The sequence below is a fragment of the Astyanax mexicanus genome, chromosome 1 (genome assembly GCF_023375975.1).
Source record: "Astyanax mexicanus isolate ESR-SI-001 chromosome 1, AstMex3_surface, whole genome shotgun sequence".
In the NCBI taxonomy this organism is placed as follows: domain Eukaryota; kingdom Metazoa; phylum Chordata; class Actinopteri; order Characiformes; family Acestrorhamphidae; genus Astyanax; species Astyanax mexicanus.
The window spans coordinates 108,681,949-108,703,074 of record NC_064408.1 but is presented as its reverse complement, the minus strand read 5'-3'; the positions used below and the strand labels follow the sequence as shown (position 1 = coordinate 108,703,074).

The 21,126-nt window shown below is 38.4% G+C and overlaps 2 protein-coding genes across 3 annotated transcripts in view; one reads left to right on the top strand and one right to left on the bottom strand.

Annotated features, from left to right (window-relative positions):
* Nucleotides 1–592, bottom strand: part of LOC103026338 (receptor activity-modifying protein 3) — a 62,415-nt gene extending 61,823 nt beyond the window's left edge. The window contains exon 1 of the mRNA XM_007232423.4: nt 237–592. Coding sequence (XP_007232485.1) covers nt 237–288 — 52 coding nt within the window. The 5' untranslated portion in view covers nt 289–592. The remainder of the gene's footprint in view (nt 1–236) is intronic.
* A 6,821-nt stretch (nt 593–7,413) lies between these two features.
* Nucleotides 7,414–17,665, top strand: hus1 (HUS1 checkpoint clamp component). 2 transcript variants are annotated; one of them, XM_022679842.2, is made up of 8 exons: nt 7,414–7,566; nt 9,103–9,230; nt 9,960–10,136; nt 10,397–10,504; nt 10,850–10,924; nt 14,897–14,996; nt 16,504–16,632; nt 16,992–17,665. In XM_022679842.2, exons 1-8 carry the CDS (start codon nt 7,515–7,517, stop codon nt 17,072–17,074), a joined length of 852 nt encoding a protein of 283 aa, XP_022535563.1. In that variant the 5' UTR covers nt 7,414–7,514; the 3' UTR covers nt 17,075–17,665. The 2 variants fall into 2 exon arrangements, with proteins under 2 accessions (XP_022535563.1, XP_022535567.1); XM_022679846.2 differs by having other exon boundaries at nt 7,447–7,570.
* Nucleotides 17,666–21,126: the final 3,461 nt, after the last annotated feature.

Sequence of the window (21,126 nt, the reverse complement as noted above, 5' to 3'; positions counted from 1 at the left end):
GAAAGAGGGGGGCTGTAGCTATTTATTTAAACCCAGATACTGATGTATCTAATGTAGCCCCCCACAGTCCAATACCACGAGTCCATCATCACAAGCATCATCATCACTAATAATCCCACTCACACACCAGTTCAGACTCTCATCAGCTGCTCATTAGAAACACTGTAACTACAATTAGAGACATTTTCACACAGTAAATTAAACGAAAAAGCTGCTAATTATAGATATTTACTCACCAAAAAAACCCACAGCAAAACACTGGAGCAGTTTTAACTGATTAACGTCCATGTTGAAGAAACGTTGGGTCCGGTGATAGTAAATAAGAGCTCAGCTGGAGAGAGAGATCCCGGAGAGGAGCAGAATTCATGCCCAGTCCTCAGAACTCCTCCGATACGCCGCGCTCCGGGGTCTCCGGTGGTCCCGCCGCTGCATGTCCAGCTCTGAAGAAGACAGGACAGGGTTCAGAAGACAGGACAGGGGTGCTGAGAATAATCTGATCCGGTCCCAAATAATCTAATGCTGAGCTCCTCTCTGTTCTCTGCTGGGATAACTTCTGTTCTGCTGCTTCAGCTGCTTCTAATACACCCCCATCCTCTCTCTCTCTCTCTCTCTCTCTCTCTCTCTCTCTCTCTCTCTCTATGTCTCTCTCTCTTTCTCTCTGTCTCTCTGTGTCTCTTTCTCTGTATCTCTCTCTCTCCCTCTCTCCCTCTCTTTGTCTCTATCTTATTTTTTTAAATTCATTTTAAACAAGCTTTATTGGCATTGGCACCATAATAAATTACAGTGTTGCAAAAGCATTAATTAATTGAAAAAAAAAGAAAATCAATAATTTATCAGTTACACACTCTGTGTGTGTCTCTTTCTCTCTTATGTTTACTCCTCTCTCCCATCTCTCTCTCTCTGTCTCTTTATCTCTCTCTCATTTCTTTCTCTGTATCTCTCTCTCTCTTTATCCTTCTCTTTCTATTTCTCTCTCAATTCAATTCAGTTCAAGGTGCTTTATTGGTAAGATAAAAAGTGCTGTAAAATAATTTACAATTGACATTTTTTTTGCTCTCTCCCTCTCTCTGTGTATCTCTCTCTTATTTCTCTCTCTCTCTCTGTCTCTCATTTCTCTATTTGTTTCTCATGTCTCTCTCTCCCTCTCTCTCTCTCTCTCTAGCTGTATCTTACTTTTCTATTCTATACAGTAAAATTATCTTATAATACTAAGAATAGAAAATAAAAAGAATATTATTATATTATTAATCATGTTATTGTTTTTTTGTATTTCTCACCTTGACGCTATAAGTAAAGCATTATAACAACATCAACAAAAATAGGAACAACTGTAGTGAATAGTACATATATTAGTGGTGATTAGTAAAGTAAATTGTAGAGAATAGTATGCAAAGTAATTTTTGGCAATTGTACTGAAAAATACATATAAATCTTAATTTGCAATAAAACATAATGTAAAATTATTTCATGAAGTCGTTTGGAGCATTTTTGCTGGTATATTCTGCTATATAGCTGCTATATTCACATTATGTAACAAATACTGCATACAGATTTGTGTGATATAAGCTTTAACATGAGGTATTACACCACATACAGTGATATGTGAGGTTATTTTCACCCACTTTCATCTGAACACCTCTAGAACCGAGAAGCATATAGAAAAAAACATTGCTGACCCATTATACCATGATTAGCTCAGTTTAATTCATAGAATGAAGTATCCGTTGTCTAAATCATCTGTCTATATATAATATTTCCTCAGAATGAGTTAGATATGTTGTCTGTGTTAAAGATAAATGGATACTTGCCTTGGAGCGCCCTCTTGTGGGTTTTCTCAAAACCAGAGAATTGACAGATAATAATTTGGCCTGATGACCCCTGTGATGAGCAGGTGATTAGAATATGACTGAATGAAATGAGCTGAGCCCTTTTAACCCCACGGGTTACAGTGATTTTTATTCTGTATAATTTATTCAGCAGACAGAAGCTGAAGCTTAATGTGACATTACCCTCATGAGATCCACGCTTTGTAGCTTGATAAATTCATAATGATAGCACCTGGTTACTGTGTCAAATGAGCAGAAAGCAGCTTGTGAAATAAAATATCATTTCTGTGAGGACAGAGTGTTAATGTCTTCATGACTTGATATTGCATTTTAATCTCCACAAACATGAACTGGACATGTAATAAATACAATAAAAAAGGAAATTATTTGCAAAGAAATACAGTACAAATAAAAACACAAACAATCTGAATAGTAAATGTGGTTTACTAGGCTGCCATTGGTTTGTATTATTATTATAAATAATCTTAAATGTTAATGTAACATTGTGCCACTGTTGTCATACGAGTGCATGATGCTTAAAATGCTTTTTTCAAAAACTGTTTACACAATTTTTAGGTGCAGTTTTTTTTGTAGATTGGTAAATATATGTGCATTTTTTCTGTCAATTTAAAATGCTGTTTCTATACCAATTTTTGTTTCTAAATGTTGTAATGTTTCTCATAAAATGGTAAAATGCATTTGATGTTCTATGTTTTATTGTGAATAAACCCATTTATATACATTTTTTTACTTTTTACACAGCACTCCAACTTAGAATTGAGGATGTAATTTAACAGGAAAATATGGTTTGTGTTTCTCCTGTAAGATGAGTTGTCCTGCAAGTTTTTCCTATATAAAATGACCTGTCTATTTTTATCACTATACATATACACACATATATACATACATAATTTCTTAGAAGTAAGTACACCTCTAGCATATTTTTAAATATTTTACTATATCTTTTCATTGGACAACACTGAAAATACAATGTAAAGTACTTTGTGTACAGCTTGTATAACTGTAAATTTGCTGTGCCTTCAGAATAACTCAAGACACAGCCATTAATGTCTAAACTCCGGCAAGAAAACTGAGTAGAGCAGCACTGCCTTAACTCTCTTGGGAAAGGAGTTCACTAGAGCTTCACAGATTGTCACTGGAATCCTCTTCTACTCCTCCATGATGACATCACAGAGCTTGTGGATGATAGAGGCCTTTCGGTCCTCCACCTTCTGTGTGAGGATGCCCCAGAGGTGCTCAGTTGGGATTTACATCTAAAGACATACTTCAGTCCACCTTTGTCTTCAGCTTCCTCAGTAAAGCAGTTGTCTTCTTGTGTGTTTGTGTTTGTTATCATGTTGGAAAATTACATCCATACATATGTACAGTATTTTACTGCTGACACCACTAGATACTAGCTAAAGCTGTCCTAATTTCAGGAGATCAGCTGTAGTGGAAATGTGTAAATCTTTTTGTACCACTGTCAGTCTAACAACCAGTATTTGAAACAAAACAAAAATAAAACTATAGAGTCAAAAACTTCTTTTTAAAGTTCCCTTATAAAAATCAAAGATAAACATTACACTTGACTCATAAAGCTCGGTTAAAAACTCTGTTGCAGCAATCTGGCTACTAACATGCATGAGAGGAAACGACATATTACTGATGGAAGCCAAAAATACAGAAATGTTCTGTAAAAGTTTTACATTACTAAGTTATGCATTTTAGAAAATACTATAATTATAAATTCTCATTGAACATATTATAGCCTTTTTAACTAAATTATTATTTTTTAATTAATTAATTATTCAAATTAATTAGCCCATATGTGACTCTTACATGAGTTCTAAGTTGACATGCACACCCGGTCAAAATGTAATATGCAATATGAAGATATAGGTTCACTCACAGCAATAGAAAATAAAATGCCACAGAGGGTAATGCATGTGCATAATGCATTCCCTTCCTCACTGCCTGTGAGACACACACACTTAGATGTAATCTCAGGCTCTCGTGTAACACTTGCACATTTTCTTGCACATTCATATTAAATCCTTGATCTTGAAATGACCTCAGAAGGGTTCCTTCCGCAGCTGCTGCTCCATCTCTCACTGATTTAAGAACACAGTTCCAGCAGCAGTAGCGGCCTTTTAAAGAAGTGAAGGAGATCGGTAACTGGCCAGTTTGTCACTGTCTGCCCAATGTGCATTAAATCAGTGCAGGTGGACTGGTATCCATAGCAACAGTGACCAATCAGGGTAGCCTATAGAGGGGCAGGTCACTCCTGGGATGGTGAACTGGATGCTGTGCACCTGCTCGTGTTGTGACCTTCGGCTTTATGCTGTACGTTATTTGCATGCCGGAGTCCAGGCTGGAGATCAGAAAGGCTGCATCTCCTCACTGTTGCGTCACTGTAGGCTGTTCTGTTCAGTAGAATCCTTTAAATGAAGCCAATAAACATGTTCTTCATTGCTGAGGAACTGAAGGATGTGACTGTTGTGTCCTTTAAGATAAAAATCTACAATCCTTCACATTAAACACAAAATTTGCAAAGAAAGTATATTTTAATCAGTAGTGCTCGTCACTCTACTGATCATGATTTTACTTTACGATTGCGGCGTCCAGAGATGTCGGTTATGCTACAGGTTGTAAACAGTGGTTTTTAATAAGCTTCTTGTGCAGTTCTTAATAAGTTCTTAATGCCTCATCGTTTTAAATATCAAGGCTCTCCTGATTCTACCAATGAGGTGTGGAGCTACTTTGAGCCTGGATAACGGTGTAAAAAGCAAAGCAATGTATCTGCAGGGGCAAGAATATGCCCCATATCACCCTGTTTAAAGGGTGTTTGGACAAATAGATCAAAATTGCTGGATTTCGAAAAGCTGCAGGAGAACAGAGTGGGAAATTCAATAAAGGTTAGTAATCTTTAATAAGCTTTACTACAACCAAAGTCAATTTCACACCAGAGTTCTCCTTTAATTATTTTAAATGTTTGGATTTAACATATTGCTGAGTCAGTTAGTCATGATGTGTCAGTACAGAATACCATTTTTCAAAATAATGACATTTTCTCTGGATAACATAAAAAAAAACTTAAAAAACTTAAAAAACAAACATTTTGTAAAAATCATCTCCAAAGCGTATAAACGCACAAGAAAGCAGACTCAACATAACCTCTCAAAATCTCAAAAAACACCTAAAAATAATATCATAGCAACATGCTATGTATAAAATCTTTTAATAACAGTGATATGATTTTCTTATATTTTAATATATATATAAATTATCAACAGCATCTGTCCCTGACTGATGTTCATTACAGGGTGCAGTACATGATTTGGCAAAAATACTGTTCGAAAAGATGTGGGTGTTCTTGGCAGTTTTTCTAAAACTTTTATATTGTTCATATTAATAAAAAAATATATCATCATCCGAAAATGTAAAAAATGTGACCAAAAATATTGTGATATAATTTTTAATCATACAGTGGTATGAATAATTTGGGCACCTCTGATAATTTTTATGATTTTCCTTTAAAAATCATTGGTTGTTCTGATCAGCAATTTCAGATAAATATCATATAGCAGATGAACACAGTGATCTTTGAGAAGTAAAATCAAGTTTATAGGATTTACAGAAAGTGTTAAATAAATCTTTAAACAAAATTAGACAAGTGCATAAATTATCCCTGTATCATCCAGACAGTATTTATATTTTTGTGGTGGAAATGGGCCTGATTGTGGTCACTAGGCCGCAATAAAGACGTGCTGGTAAGCGTTTCACCCAGCTTCTTCTGAACACCTCCAGTACTAGGAAGCATATAGAGAAAATAGTTTCTTACACATTATACCATGATCAGCTCAGAAAGGTCCTGCAGTCAAAACTTCTAGACACTAGAAACGTTTCTTTCAGTATTTCACTCTTGAAACTCTTGTTTCATGTTTTACTTGACCTCTCATTGTTGCAGATACCATATCATTTTCTATTGCGTTGTATTTTTTCTTGTAAATATATCTTAGCTTATTCTTTTCTATATTGCTTTTTGCTGCTGCATTTAAATGCCTTTTTCTATTCAATGGATCAAGTGAAGCACCTCCACACACACTTTTATATGCAGTAAAATGTGACTCCCAGCAGAACTGTGTGAACAACCTGTATTTCAACATCTCATAAAGCAAATCTATAACCTGTGAAAAAGGGGACTCTCTGCTGCCACATTTAATGAGGAACATTAAATCACAGAGTCTCAGCATAAAGTAGAGCCAGCAGTGTATTTTTACTGTGTACTGCTACTGTGAAATCCTGTGTAACAGAACACAATGGCCACGGACAGCATACTTGACTCAGATTTGAGAGATGTTAAGTGTTTAACCCTTTAGACCCATACTTAAGTTCCTCATTCATAGAAATAATAGTTCTATATATCGGTTTAATTGGTCCTCAAGATATGCTAAACCAATCAAGTGCAAATAAAAATAAATACACTGTTTCACACTTTTTCTTTAACTACTATTTGATTGCAGACAGTACTATGAACCCAAGACATTTCATGGTTTGTATGATGTCTTTTTAACATTCATTTAAAAGCTTTCTGACCAATGGTAAGATGGTCCCTTCTTATATGTGAGGCCTGGTTTCTTTCTCCTCCATATTCTGAAGGAGTTTTTCTTGCCTCCGCACTCACTGGAGGTTCTGTATTCTGTATTTTTTTTGTTTTATATTTTGCCTGATTCGCTGTCCTGTGATCACATTTCTGTAAAGTTGCTTTGTGACAACAACAGCTGTAAAAAGCACTATACAAATAAAAAAAATGATTTAATTTGATTTTATATTATTCAGAATAGACATTTTTACTAGCCAATCAAACAGCAGATTAGCCCCACCCACTTATTTGGAAAAAATAAAAATCTGCTCACTGAAGTATGACATGGTAGCTAACATTCCAGCTAATATGGCCATAAATTAGACACCTTTTCCCATCATGTTATGGGTATTTTACTGCTCAAAGATTATAATTTGATTTATTTATATATTTTACCATGTTTGTTGGACAAAAAATTAATACCATGTTACAATATATATATATTATATTAAAATATATATTAAATACAAATAAGTGTTTAGCAAAGACGGCAATAAACAGAAAAAATACAAACATTATATTTGATTATTTTGTATTTATTTTTTATTTTGTGTATTTGTTCACTGAATCCTGTTTTTGAGCACATTACAGACAGAAACAGCATTTATATTTCTTTTTTCATCAGGTCTGAAAGGCTTTAATAAAGGTTGTTTTCATCATTAACCTTAAAAGACCAACCAAAAAAACACTAATTTAGGTAATCTAGGTAGACTTTTTTGGGAAAAGGATTTAAGTTATAAGTATAATGTATAAGTATAATACATTTAATATATATTTAGTATAATATATATATAGTATAATATATAGTATAATTTATCTGAATTGATACTGCAGTAGATTTGTGTAAAGATAATATATTTAACTGGTTTAACTCTAAAAACAGAGCTGATGTGTAGGCTGTAACTGGAGCGGAACCAGTGATCAGAGTGTTGTTTCCAGAGGGAGCGCTGCTGTGTTCAGATCAGTGGCGGGCTGTCAGTAGTAGCAGTAGATGTTGTGGGGTAGTAGTGTCAGCAGTGCGGGTTTACTGAGTTAAAGGCATAATTATGAAGTTTCGAGCGAAGATAAACGACGTGGGATGTCTCAACCATTTCACACGTAGGTAAAGAGATAGATACCGTCAGTAAAACTGACTGTACGAGTTTCTAGTTGCGCGGTTTTAGTGTATAAGTGCATAGATACGCTAGCTAAGCTAGCTAGCTAACTAGCTGTGTCTCTTAGCCCTCAGATATTTAGGTTAGCTCACGTTAAATATTTTGTAACGCTAAGTAGTGTAGATAGTTCATGGATATAGTGGATCTGGATATCTGGATAACCTAGCTTGCTAACTAAACTACACCGATATTTGTTCCATGTCAAATATAGGTTACAGTACCAGTCACAAGTTTGGACACACCTCTTCTTATTTAATATGTTTGATTTTTTTTAGATTGTAAGTTAAATCTAACACAGAAGACAGTAGGGGTGGGTGATATGGCTCTAAAATAATATCACGATATTTCATGGTATTTTCATGATAACGATACTTTTGATGATATGACAAAACACTGAATTAGAAAAAAAATATTTAGAGTTTTATTATTGCATGCAATATGATATGGCTATCTGAGATATAATAAAAAAGAATTTTATCAGATTTGTAACAGAATGATTCAGAATGTCATGATACTAGCAAAGCACTCCAAATATCTCCATATATCCAGGATTAAGTTATATAATCTGTCTATAGTAGATATAGTAGTACTATGATATGATAATTAGGGGTGGGTCATATGGCACGATATTTCAGAGTATAATATCGTTCACGATATAAAAAAAAATTGGCGATATTATCATGTATGATACGATATGGCACACCCCTAGAAGACAGTATTAACGTTAAATCTATACAGAAAAACGTGTGGAATTATTTAGTAAAGAAAAAAAGTGTTAAACACACCAGAATATATTTTATACTTTAGATTCTTCTAAGTAGAACATTTACCTTTGAGGACAGATCTGCACACTCTTGGTATTTTAATCTCAGTGTCTTCATGAGGTAGATTCAACTGGAATAGTTTTCTTAGTCCCTGTAGAAGAAAAGTGCCGCCTGCTGGAGCAGTTATACCTGAACCTATTGGTACCATGCCTAATGGCAGATGTGGACTAGAGGTGTATACTGCCCCCCCCAGCTGTATTGAGCTGTGTGGCAGTGGCAGAACCGTGTTCTCTAGAAGAATTGTTCTCCATACAGTACCTTTCGGGAGTTATGGAGTTTGAGGTGAAGTTTTTGATGATCAGCAATCCACACAGCAGAGACAATTTCTCCAGTTGCTTGATATTGTGAATTGGGTTAAATCGATGTAAAATGACATTCACTCTACAGTTGACCTAAAAACCACCTTTCCGGCACCCTTGCTCAGTTTGAGTCAGAATACTGTCATTTTGCTTTTGCTTTGTCAGTGTTATTGCTATCAGTGCTACCAAAGATTATGTTTCTACCTCTTTTGCTACAACACTACCTCCAATAAAGCTTTGGTGCAATCCTCTAATTCCTCAGTGAAGCATACTAAAAATTAAATATTGTATCTCAAAAAAAATCTGTGAAATATATTTCTTACATTGCTTTTATTCCCACTATAAATGTTTCTACAGGTGTGGTGAACACTATTACAAAACTCACAAAGACATGTGTGCTAAGGCTCACTGTAGACAACATGTACTTTGTGCTTTCTGGAAAAGTGGCCAATGGGGGAGTCAGCATGTGGTGTGAGTTACTACAGGTGAGTTTAAAGTGATTAAGCTGATGTTATTATGCGAAAGTGTTACAACTGTAGTTGCTAGAGATGGAAAACTTTATCCACTTTTTATAAGTATCAGATTTTTTTTTTGACAAAATATGTGATTGGCTGATAATTTAGCTAATACTGAGAGTTTGTCAGCTCGTGCTGTATTCATCATCCATATTTTCTTACTTGCTTAACAATGCAGTTCTGCAAAGGGAATTTACATGCTCTAATTTAATGTGGTTGATTCAGAAAAAATCTACAAATAAAGTTCATTTGATATAAAGGGAAATAGGGCTGCAACGATTAGTCGATTATAAAAAATAATCTTTAATTTGCAGCACTACACAAAGTACTGGGGGCCCTCACACAGTTTACACGCAACTCAGCTTGCATCTCCAAAACTGCCCAAACAGATTACACATTATCTCATTAATTATCAGCCCTTTCCACATTTAAAGGGCAAAGTTCTGGACATTTAAAGGACATTTAAGTCCCTTGTTCAGTTGTTTTTATCGATTTAAAGCAAAGACAGAGAAAGCTAAGATGAGGAACCATACCCACAGAAAGCAGAAATAGAGAGCATGGCAGAAATAATCATTGACTAATTGACTAATCAGAAACATAATCTCCAGATTAGTCAACTACCCAACTAATCATTAGTTGCAGCCCTAAATTAAAGATAAGCAGAGGAAAACTTACATGCTCTAATTTTACTCTTTTTAGGTAAATTTCTTTGAGGAATATCAGTTGGAGGGTGTGTCTGCAGACGCCAATGAAATCTGCTTGGAAGTTGCACCGGAGAACTTATCCAGAGCTTTAAAAACAGCACAAAATGCCAAGTCTGTCAAAATAAAACTAACAAAGAAGCATGGTCCATGCCTCACCTTAGCTGCAGAACTGGTAAGAGCCCAACATGAGTTTAATTATGTGTATAATTTAAATCATTGGCATCCATGGCATCACATTGAAATGTTCAATCCATTTTATTCAAAATCAATAAAAAAGTTAGTTATTTTTTCTATTATATTATTAGATTATTCGTAATTTAAAACAATTATCTATAAAGGTATTGATTAAATTCATCCTGAAGTAGCAACTGATCTTTAAACAGACATTTATCTTCTTCTGCTGACTTGATTTATTTGATCTTTTGATTCTAGCCTTCACTGTCCTCCATCAATCGTATCGTGACTCATGACATCCCTGTGGACATCATTCCCAAAAGACTTTGGCACGACTTTAAGGAACCTACTGTGCCGGACTTTGATGTAAGTGATCCACCAACAGTCTGGCCTTTTTTTGTCAAAAAAAATAAAAATAAATGTCACATTTTCTTATAACAGCATTATCAGTAACAGTAGACATTCAAACCCACATAAGCTTTGTTATAGTGCTACTGAGGTGAACGAGTGATTCTTAAAAACATTAGAATTCTCACAAAGTCTTTAGCAGGTAGTTCATAGCTAGGGTCAAAACTGTGATTATTGTTATTATTTGTCTTTTGTTCTTGGTAGTGCAGCCATTCTATTACCTCTCTCTTTGTTATACTGGTGGTATTTCCTTTTCTCTCCCAGTCACGGTATTAAACGTGTAACTCTGGCTTGCTTTTTTAGGTTAGCATATATTTACCCCCTCTGAAGACCATGAAAAGTGTGGTGGACAGAATGAAGAACCTTTCCAACTATTTGGTAAGTGTAATTAAATGAGACTTAGGCTATGTTCACATTACCAGCCACATTGCTTAAATCAGATTTCCAAATGTAAGTGAGCTGTATCTGTTTAATGTGAACAAATCTGTCCCTGAACCTGAAAAATCTCACATGCGCACATTAATACTTGTATAAACGCCTCCTTCTTCACCAACAACAAAAAACGTCATGTTAGAGAGACGACTCATAGTTTTATAAAGGGAAATGGATGAGTTAGCATCTCATATGTGGAGCATCTTTAGCTGGAGTGGAGAGTAAACAGTGATCGGGTCGAAGAGGAGAAAAAAGGCCAGGCTGTTTGCTTTTGCTGTTTTTACAGCTATAGCTGCACAGCTGGCACGGTCAAACAGACGTTGAAAAAAATCAGATCTGAGCCACACTGAGCACAAAATCAGATTTGAGTCTCTTCAGACTCACCCAAGATGGCGGCGCATTAACACGCAGCGGCCGCTCCGGGTCCGTTAAATGGTGCTTTTGTGTTACTATTTGTCGTTTTTTCCGTTTAATTCCTGCAAATATGTGCATTGGAACACCCGTGCACATGTTCTACCACCGCCAGACCCTGCTACAGTGGAGAAATCAGCCAGAAAACACGCTACCGGACGAGGTTCTGCAGACGCTACTTGAGCTTAGCCTGCTAAGAGACCCAGGCCGCCAGCCCGCTGTGTTTTCTGACGCCAGAGCCCAGCGGAAGTGCCATCGCAAGCGGTGCGAGCGGAAAGAGAGCTGGGATCCGCGCGAGGCTAAAGGCTAGTCCTAGCCGGCCGGCTATACCATCGCTCTTTCTGGCAAACGTCTGTTCCCTTGACAATAAACTGGACTACATCCGACTCCAGCGAACAACCCAGCGTGAGTTCAGAGACTGCTGTGCTTTGGTTTTTGTGGAATCGTGGCTGAACGACAACATTCCGGACAGCGGCATTCAGCTAGCCGGGCTAACCGCGTTCAGAGCGGATAGGAACGCGGCTCTATCCGGGAAGACCCGCGGTGGAGGCGTGTGTGTTTACATCAACACGGAATGGTGTAACAACGCTGTGACTGTCGCCAAACACTGCTCTCCGCTGGTGGAGTTCCTGATAGTCAAGTGCAGACCTTTTTATTTAGTACGGGAGTTCTCCGCCGTGCTAATAGCTGCTGTCTACATCCCACCCAGCGCTAGCATTGGTGCTAATGCTAAAGAGGCTCTGTGTGAACTCTATCGGTCTATCAGCGATCTGCAGAACAAACACCCAGACGGACTGTTTATTATCGCCGGAGATTTCAACCACGCAAATCTCAAGTCAGTGCTCCCTAAATTCCATCAACATGTGGACTTTGCAACGAGAGGAGCGAGCGCGTTGGATCTTGTTTACACAAACATCCCCAGCGCGTACCGGGCGGAGCCCCACCCCCACCTCGCTTTCTCGGACCACATGTGTGTTTGGCTGACTCCAACATACACACCACTCATCAGACGCTCCAGACCAGTTCAGAAGCAGGTGAAAACCTGGCCGGCAGGCTCCATCTCTGCCCTTCAGGACTGTTTTGAGTGCACTGCATGGGACATGTTTAGGGAGGCTGCTACTGAAGGCGATTCTGTTGATTTGGAGGAGTATGCAGCATCAGTCACTGGCTACATCAGCAAGTGTATTGATGATGTCACTGTCTCCAAGACCATCACTACACGCCCAAACCAGAAGCCTTGGATGACTGCTGAGGTACATGCGCTGCTGAGGACCCGCGACTCCGCCTTCAGAGTGGGTGACAAGGTGGCCCTGAGGAAAGCGAGAGCCGACCTGTCAAGAGCCATCAGAGAGGCAAAGCGCGCACACGCCCAGTATGTGGCAGGGCATCCAGGCAATCACCAACTACAGGACAATGCCACCGTCCTGTGAACGTGATGCCTCCCTCCCTGATGCCCTGAACAATTTTTATGCACGGTTTGAGGCACAAAACAACACGATGGCGAGAAAGACCATGCCCAAGCCGGACGAGCAGGTGTTGTGCCTGACTGCAGTGGATGTGAGGAACACTCTGCGCAGAGTCAACCCACGAAAAGCTGCAGGACCAGACAACATCCCCGGCAGAGTGCTCAGGGAGTGCGCAGACCAGCTGACAGATGTTCTCACGGACATCTTCAACATCTCCCTGTGCAGCGCCACTGTCCCAACGTGCCTCAAGTCCACCACCATCGTTCCCGTGCCGAAGAAGTCCACAGTGTCCTGCCTCAATGACTACCGTCCCGTTGCACTTACACCCATCATTATGAAGTGCTTCGAGAGGCTAGTCATGAGGAACATCAAGACACGACTGCCCTCTTCACTGGACCCCCTGCAGTTTGCATATCGTCCCAATCGCTCCACGGACGATGCCATTACCACCACCCTTCATCTCTCCCTCACCCACCTGGAGAAGAAGGACACTTACGTCAGAATGCTGTTTATAGACTTCAGTTCAGCATTCAACACCATCATCCCACAGAACCTCATCAGGAAGCTAAGCTCGCTCAGCCTCAAAACCCCCCTCTGCAACTAAATCCTGGACTTTCTGACGGGGAGACCCCAGTCAGTCCGGTTCGGGGGCAGCACCTCCAGCACCATCACACTGAACACTGGGGCCCCCCAGGGCAGTGTCCTGAGTCCTCAGCTGTTCACCCTGCTGACTCATGACTGTGCTGCAAAACACAGTTCTAACAGCTTTATCAAGTTCGCCGATGATACAACCGTGCTGGGTCTCATCACCAAAGGCGACGAGTCAGCATACAGAGAGGAGGTGCAGCGGCTGACAGACTGGTGTACAGTCAACAACCTTCACCTGAATGTGGACAAGACAAAGGAAATGGTTGTTGACTTCAGGAGAGCACAACACACCCACTCTCCACTCAACATCGACGGGTCCTCTGTGGAGATTGTTAAGAGCACCAAGTTCCTTGGTGTCCACTTAGCAGATAACCTCACCTGGACCCTGAACACCAGCTCTACAGCCAAGAAAGCCCAGCAGCGTCTCTAGTTCCTCCGGAAGCTGAGAAAGGCCTGTCTCCCTCCACCCATCCTCACACTCTTCTATAGAGGGACCATTGAGAGCATCCTGAGCAGCTGCATCACTGCCTGGTTTGGGACCTGCACCGTCTCTGACCGCAAGACCCTCCAGCGTATTGTGAGGACAGCTGAGAGGATCATCGGCGTCTCTCTCCCCTCCATCACGGACATTTACACCACCCGCAGCATCCGCAAAGCAACCAGCATTGTGAATGACCCCACCCATCCCTCACACGAACTGTTCTCCCTCCTGCCTTCGGGAAGAAGGTACCGCAGCATCCGGTCCAGCACGACCAGATTCTGCAACAGCTTCTACCCCCAAGCCATCAGACTCCTCAACTGCAGAGACTGAACTGATGGTTTTTCTGTACATGCACACACACTCTTACCCCACTTACCCCAGAAAATGGAAAGCACTAAAAACCCTACTACCTCACTGGACTCTATTGCACACTGTGTAATAGAGTAATTACTACCTCACCTGGTCTTTTTTGCACACTGCATAATTTGCACACTGTCTTGTTATTTATTATTCTTTGTCTGTATTGTGTTGTATTGTCTGTCTGCACTTTTGTACTGTTGCACTATTGTTCTGTCTACACTGTGTTTATGTGCACCATGGTCCCTGGAGGAACGTTGTTTCGTTTCACTGTGTACTATGTATATAGCTGAAATGACAATAAAAAACACTTTGACTTTGACTTTGACTTTGAGACTGGTAATGTGAACGTAGCCTTAGAAGTTGCAGTATATGAGCTATAGTAAACAGTAATGAAATTTTATGTGTCTAATTTTATGTGTCTAAAATGTAGTCTTTTTACTACTATAGCAAATGTGAGCAGTCTTTAAGTTAAGTAATTGTAGGCTGGTTTCGCTGGTGTTTCATAACAGGATGGTATGTTTCTCTGTTTTCCCTTCTCTTTCTGTTACTCAGGTTGTGGAGGCTAATATGAACGGTGAAATGAATCTGAAGATTGAAACAGATCTGGTGTCTGTAACAACACACTTCAAAGATCTTGGCAACCCTCCCTGGGGTGAGTTTGTTGATTTATATTTAAGGAAGAGAATTTAAAGCAATAGCTCTAATTATGTAGTGATTTACTCTGGAGTGAGTTACAAACACTAGCTTTATTCATTCACATCATGTAAAGCAAGGGCTAATTGGAGTTTGCTTAAGGACTCATTCATGACGCCACTCCTGCTCCACAGGTGCTCATTTATTTTTCCCTGTTTGGGTTCTTCATATTTGTGTTTTTCTTCCTCTTTTTCTGAGAAACACTACAGGCTAAATTATAATGTTTTTTCCACTGAACACAGCAGGATCTAATGATTATGGTTTTCTCTGGATACACGTCTACAGGTCTTTGCAAGCATTTGTCGGCTTGCTGTAGTGTGGAGGTTTTGAGCTGCTGCTATTCTCTGTAGTAGGGGTGTAAAAATATTGATATATTAGCGGTGTCAATCGATTAAAAAATTTTATCCGATTAATCACAACAAAAATAAGTTTTTCTTTATATCCACTATAAAAATCCACAACAAAAAAAAACTTTTTTTGTTGGGGGCCAGAAGGAGAAATATATTTGAAGTCACCGGCCAAACTCTGTAATAAAACAAATAATGAAATATACCACTTTAAATAATACATTTTCCTGATATTTCATTTACACACCATTTTACTTGACTAACTATCTTTATCTTTGACAGTGTTGTGTAAACTAAGATTTTTAAAATTGATGTTTCATTTCATGATGTCTCTTAATATAAAACTCCTTAATTACGGCAACTTTTAGACTCTTTGGTCCGTTTTTCTGCGCTAGAAATGCGTACCTTCTCCACTTTTAGACTCTTTTGCCCCGTTTTCTGCGCTAGAAACGCGCACCCTCTCCGCTTTTAGACTCTTTGCCCCGTTTTTCTGCGCTACAAATGCGCACTCTCTCCGCTTTTAGACTCGTTGGCTCGTTTCTGACACCTAGCGTTCAAACTTTGTGAATCTCACATTAGAAAAACCTGCTTCACAGCGGGCCAACTTTCATTTTATTTCTAAAATACCTCGCGGGCCGCTCCAAAAAAGAAAACGGGCCGCAAATGGCCCGCGGGCCGTAGTTTGGACACCCCTGATTTAAAAGATAGCTAAAACATATATACCGGTAAAACATTCTCATTGCCATGTTTATGTATTTTAGAGCATTGTGTTTATATGATACTGTTTTTTGTTTTGTGAAGTTTAATGATTTAAGGAACCTCGGCTGTGTGAAACTTAATAATGGAATTGGCTGTGGCTTTGTAGCCCAAAGTCTTAGGCAGCTTTTTAACATAACATAATGGTGACTGCCAGAGGCTGACTGGGTAGTCAGTAGGAGAAAATCACAGGAATTTTCCTAGAAGTGTCCATGCAGTGTCCTTGTGGCGAACCTTCTTTTCATAACTGCTCAAGTCTACACTACCAACACCACACCACACAGTGTCACAGTGTGAACCCATAATTGAGCATATTTCATGTTCTCTCTCTCTCTCTCTGTCTCTCTCTGTCTCTCCAATCAGGTGACAATGCCTCACAGAGTCAAAGTCAGAGCAGAGATGCTGAGGCCATGGCACACGCTCGAGTGGACATAAGAAAACTCCAGCAGTTCCTCATGGGGCAGCAAGTTAACCCCAACAAATCCATGTGTAGTGAGTATCTCATACAAACTTACTGTACCAGCACAACAAAAAACACAACCACCCTGTCATTACAGTCACTGCAGTGCTGAGAATGACCCACCCCCCACATAATACCTGCTCTGTGGTGGTCTCTCCTCTGAGGTCCTAACCACTGAAAAACAGGAAGAAATGAGGATATTAATGAGATATGAAGAAAAATATAAAATATAGTCTGTACAGTGTTTAATTCTAAAACTACAAGATTCTCCTATATGACCAGTGGAGCTGACAAAATGGACAGTGAATGCAGAAACAAGGTGGTGGTAACGTTATGGCTGACTGGTGTATGCTGTATTTTGTAATGTGCTCATTTTCTCTCCTCTTTTCAGATATTGTTGACAAAAGGATAATTCATCTGATTCTTCTCCAAGAGGACGTGTCTCTGCAGTACTTTATTCCAGCTGTGGCGTAGTGTTGCACCCAACACGAAGGGGACAGAGGAAAGCTGCTCAGATGTCCAGCTCACTACCTTTATTCTAAAAGCTAATTTATACTCTCCTTTTGGATTAAAATGAATGACTGTTTCAAAGGTTGTAACCATCAATGAACGCATACTTCTATGCTTTCTGTCTGTTGGTGTGAATGTTAAGCAACACATCCACTCAGGGAAAGTTCAGAGTGAAAAGTCCCTTAGAACAGCGAACATGGTTACAGTAAAGGAGTTCTGAAAATGTACTTATTACAAAACTAAAAAAAGTTCCACCATACTTTTTTTTTGAGTCCATGTGCTGTTTAGCTTGAAATATTGGCTACCCTGGCCCCACAATTTTCAGTCTTATAAATGAGCCTTTAATCTGCTGTCAGTGATGAATAACGCAAAATAAACGATTTGTCAACTGAATAAACCAGTTCTAAAATAATGAACATAAAACCTTCCCTGTAATTCTTATTCAGTTTATTTTGCAACATAAAAACAAAGGGAAAAGTGTTTCTTACTGTTTGTCTTGTACATTTATTGTTTAGGATCTTTCTAGTATTTTTGTAATAAAAATGTTTTTCTTCACTCTTTGAGTTTACATTGATTTTAATGCGGCATATGTTTAATAAGAGTTAGATTTTTTTAATAAGAGTGTGTTTGAGATGTTTATTTTTGGTAAAATGCTAATCTGTGTACGGTACTGTTAAATGAACATTATGCTTAATTTGATATATACTAGCTATCCTTAATTTGTGGCTCAATTTGGGTTATTTTCTTATTGGTTATATAACGGGTCATGTGGTGCCCGTTTTGAACTTTTCTTTATCCTAAAAACTAAAAACAGTAAAAACTGTATAGAAGAAACAAATTACATTAATTGATTAAACAGCTTACAGTATAAACAACAAATCATTAGGGTCAAATAAATATGGTAGGTTATTGGCTTTTGTGCATTGACACCATAACATCAACCACATGCTTGCAGTGTGTAGAATTTCAGTATGTCATAAAACACTATAAATACAACATACTGTATTAAATGAGCCAGTGTAGACACACATTCATGAATATAAGAATGTGTATATGGATATGGGGGTAACCTGCAGGCAGTAGAGCCCTTTCACACGTGCATTAACATCGGTACGTTAAGTGCTGGCCAGCAAAAGGCTAGTCAAGGACGGCATTGGGAGAGGGGAGAGAAGAAACAAGGATTCTGAAACTGACTGTAGCAATCTTGTAATATCCAGTGCCTTCGGACCAGCCGACATGAAATGTGCGCCTGAGCCTTTTTAAACCGCGGAGATAAGATGAATAACTCGAGGATGGTGACTAAATATAAATGTTTTATATTCATCTTTATTACATTATATATATTATATGTCAATGCGTATACATATAAAATAAACTGCGCACAGTGTCAAATACCGGCAAAATTTGAGATATTTGTCACACTTTTGCACCGCAATGCATGCTGGGAGGTTGGTCTTGTCTCACTGGCAGAACACTAAGGAATTTATTTTCTACACAATGTTAAAACACTTCAGCTAAAAGTGAGAAAGTCTGGGTTGATTATTGGTTTGTTTACTTGCTTAAAAAAAACGTTTGTTATTTTAAGGCTGTTTAGCCACTAAACATGCGGTGAGATCAGTGCTGGATTATTATGGAGAGCCGAGTGACTGCACACCGCTAGAGGGAGCCCGCGAGGGAGTCCACAATGAATAAGAGTGAACGGAGCTAAACGGCTAAAAACTCTAATTAAGAATAGTATTTAAACACGTGTCCGGGATATTCCTTTACTTTTAGAAATTAGAATAGAGTATATTGCTTAAAAACATAGAAAACTTACCGTATGTTTATATTTTTCTGCAGAAAACGATTTTGTGGACAACAGATCCGCTAGCATTACTGCTACCGAGGGCTGATTGGTTGGTGAGTAAAAGCTAGAGAGTTTAAAACTTTTATAACTGAGTTTAAAAGCTTTTAAGCTCTTTTTAAAGCTTTCTAACCCACATTTGTTCCTGATTGATGTTTAGATAATTCGCATTAATTATTTATTCAGTATAAAAATAATCTAACATTTATAAACTCTGGATTTGCTCACTTGCTCCATATGAACCCATTCATTTTTGACTCACTCAGCAGCGCCCTCTGCTGGCCCGACAAAGCCTAAAGACATTCTTAACCCTTTCAGACCCTGCGTCCATTGAAATGGACAATTTATGTTTTCTTCTTTATTTGTATTCTTGCATGTAATACAGATTTAGGCCTGTTATCCAACAGAATTGACATTTATCTATAGTGAAAAACAGCACCTTAGTAGCCTCGCCTACTGCATTAAACAAAATAATAATAATAAAAAAAATCATGTTATGAGTTATTTTTACTGCTTAGGAGGGATTTGTGAAATAAAAAAGTTATATAAAACTTACCAATGTTTAAAAAATTATTACACTGCAATTAACATAAAAATAAAAATTATATATATATATTATATTTATTTGAACTGCTGCTGATGTAGCATTGCCAAGTAGACAGCACGCTCGGAGGAAAGTGCAGCGATACAGCAGCTCACAGACGCCTTGTGCTGATCAACATCACCTTTTGGAGTGATGATGGGAAAAAGCACCATCTACCCACCCAGAGAGAGCTAAGCCAATTGTGCCCCTTCAGAGCTTTGGCAGCTGCATGACCGGGATTCGGACCAGCTCATAGTACTTTAGTAGCATTTCTGCTACTGTGAGCTGATTGGTTAGTAAGATTATGCTAGAGTTAAAGCCAAAGCCACAGCCAAGTTTAAAAGTTTATAACTGGATTTTAAAAGCTTAAAAATGATCTCAGCAAAAGTGAAACATCTTTACATTATTTAGTGTTGAGCATATAGCTCAATTCCCAGTATAAAACTAATGAAACATTTATAAACTCTCATTTTGTTTACTTGCTCCATAGGAACCCATTTATTTTGGACTCACTCAGGAGAGCCCTCTGGTGGTCAAACCAACGCACAACACATTCTTTAGTGAGTATTCTCCACTAAAGTCAACCTCAGTCTTCTATCTGAAAATGAATAGAAAAATATATTTTATTTATTTTAGCTTGTACAATTGTTAGCTAAGCTAAGCTAAGGCATCACTTGTTCAAAACGAGCTGAAACACATAGTAGACAAAAATTATGCCACTCCTGTGCTTTTGTGCAACTCACTAAGAGAGTTACTATAGCTTCAGTGTTTCTTTTTTTTTATTATTAATATACTGTAAAATTGGAATAAATGGCATTGTTAAATAAAATGCTTTGTTGATATAGAATCACTGTGATAATATCTCTGGGCGTTGCTCATAATGAAAGGTCATCAATGCTGAATTCCAGTAAACCTTTAAATCAATTACATTTAAAAAGTAAAAACTACATATTATACAGGAAACTTTAAAAAACTGTAAAAATCTAATCGTTTGCTGGGCGGAGTCCCAAATCTTTACATCCCAGGTAACGCTTCTGCTCACAGCTGTCACATAGCTGACAAGTCTGACAAACATTCAATTAAGTAAAAAAGCAAAGGCCCTATCTGTGTTTAGAGCATTTATCTAATAACTGTAATGCTAATTTATTCAGCTTTTACTAGACATTTGTTTCAGGTGGTCTCTGCTGGTCTTTGTTGATTAAGGTGGTGTAAAAGCTGATCATTGAGGCAAAAACAGACCCAATACTGGTAAGCCAGCTGATTTACCAGCTCTTGACCAGAATAGTGTAGGTTGCCATTGATTAAGTCATGCTAATCATGCTGATCTGCTGGCTTTGTCATACTGGGTGTCTAACCCAATCAGTTAAAATAGTTTAACCATCAGATCAAACAAACTATGCTGACTATGCTGATTTTCAGCAGAACTGTGCTTTAACATGTAGATATTACCGTGTCGGACAGAATAGAACTGGAACATTCCTCAGACTGACAGCATTATCAATAGCAGGAGGTCTTTTAATGGCTCTGCCATGATAACACTAAAGTGCTTTCTAAACCGAGAGGCTCAGATTTGATAAGAAGCTCCTCATC

Coding starts and splice junctions, on each gene's coding strand:
- hus1 (XM_022679842.2), top strand. CDS start 7,515: ATGAAGTTTCGAGCGAAGATAAACGACGTGGGATGTCTCAACCATTTC. Junction 10,505..10,849: donor CTACTGTGCCGGACTTTGAT/GTAAGTGATCCA, acceptor TTGCTTTTTTAG/GTTAGCATATATTTACCCCC. Junction 14,997..16,503: donor TCTTGGCAACCCTCCCTGGG/GTGAGTTTGTTG, acceptor CTCTCCAATCAG/GTGACAATGCCTCACAGAGT.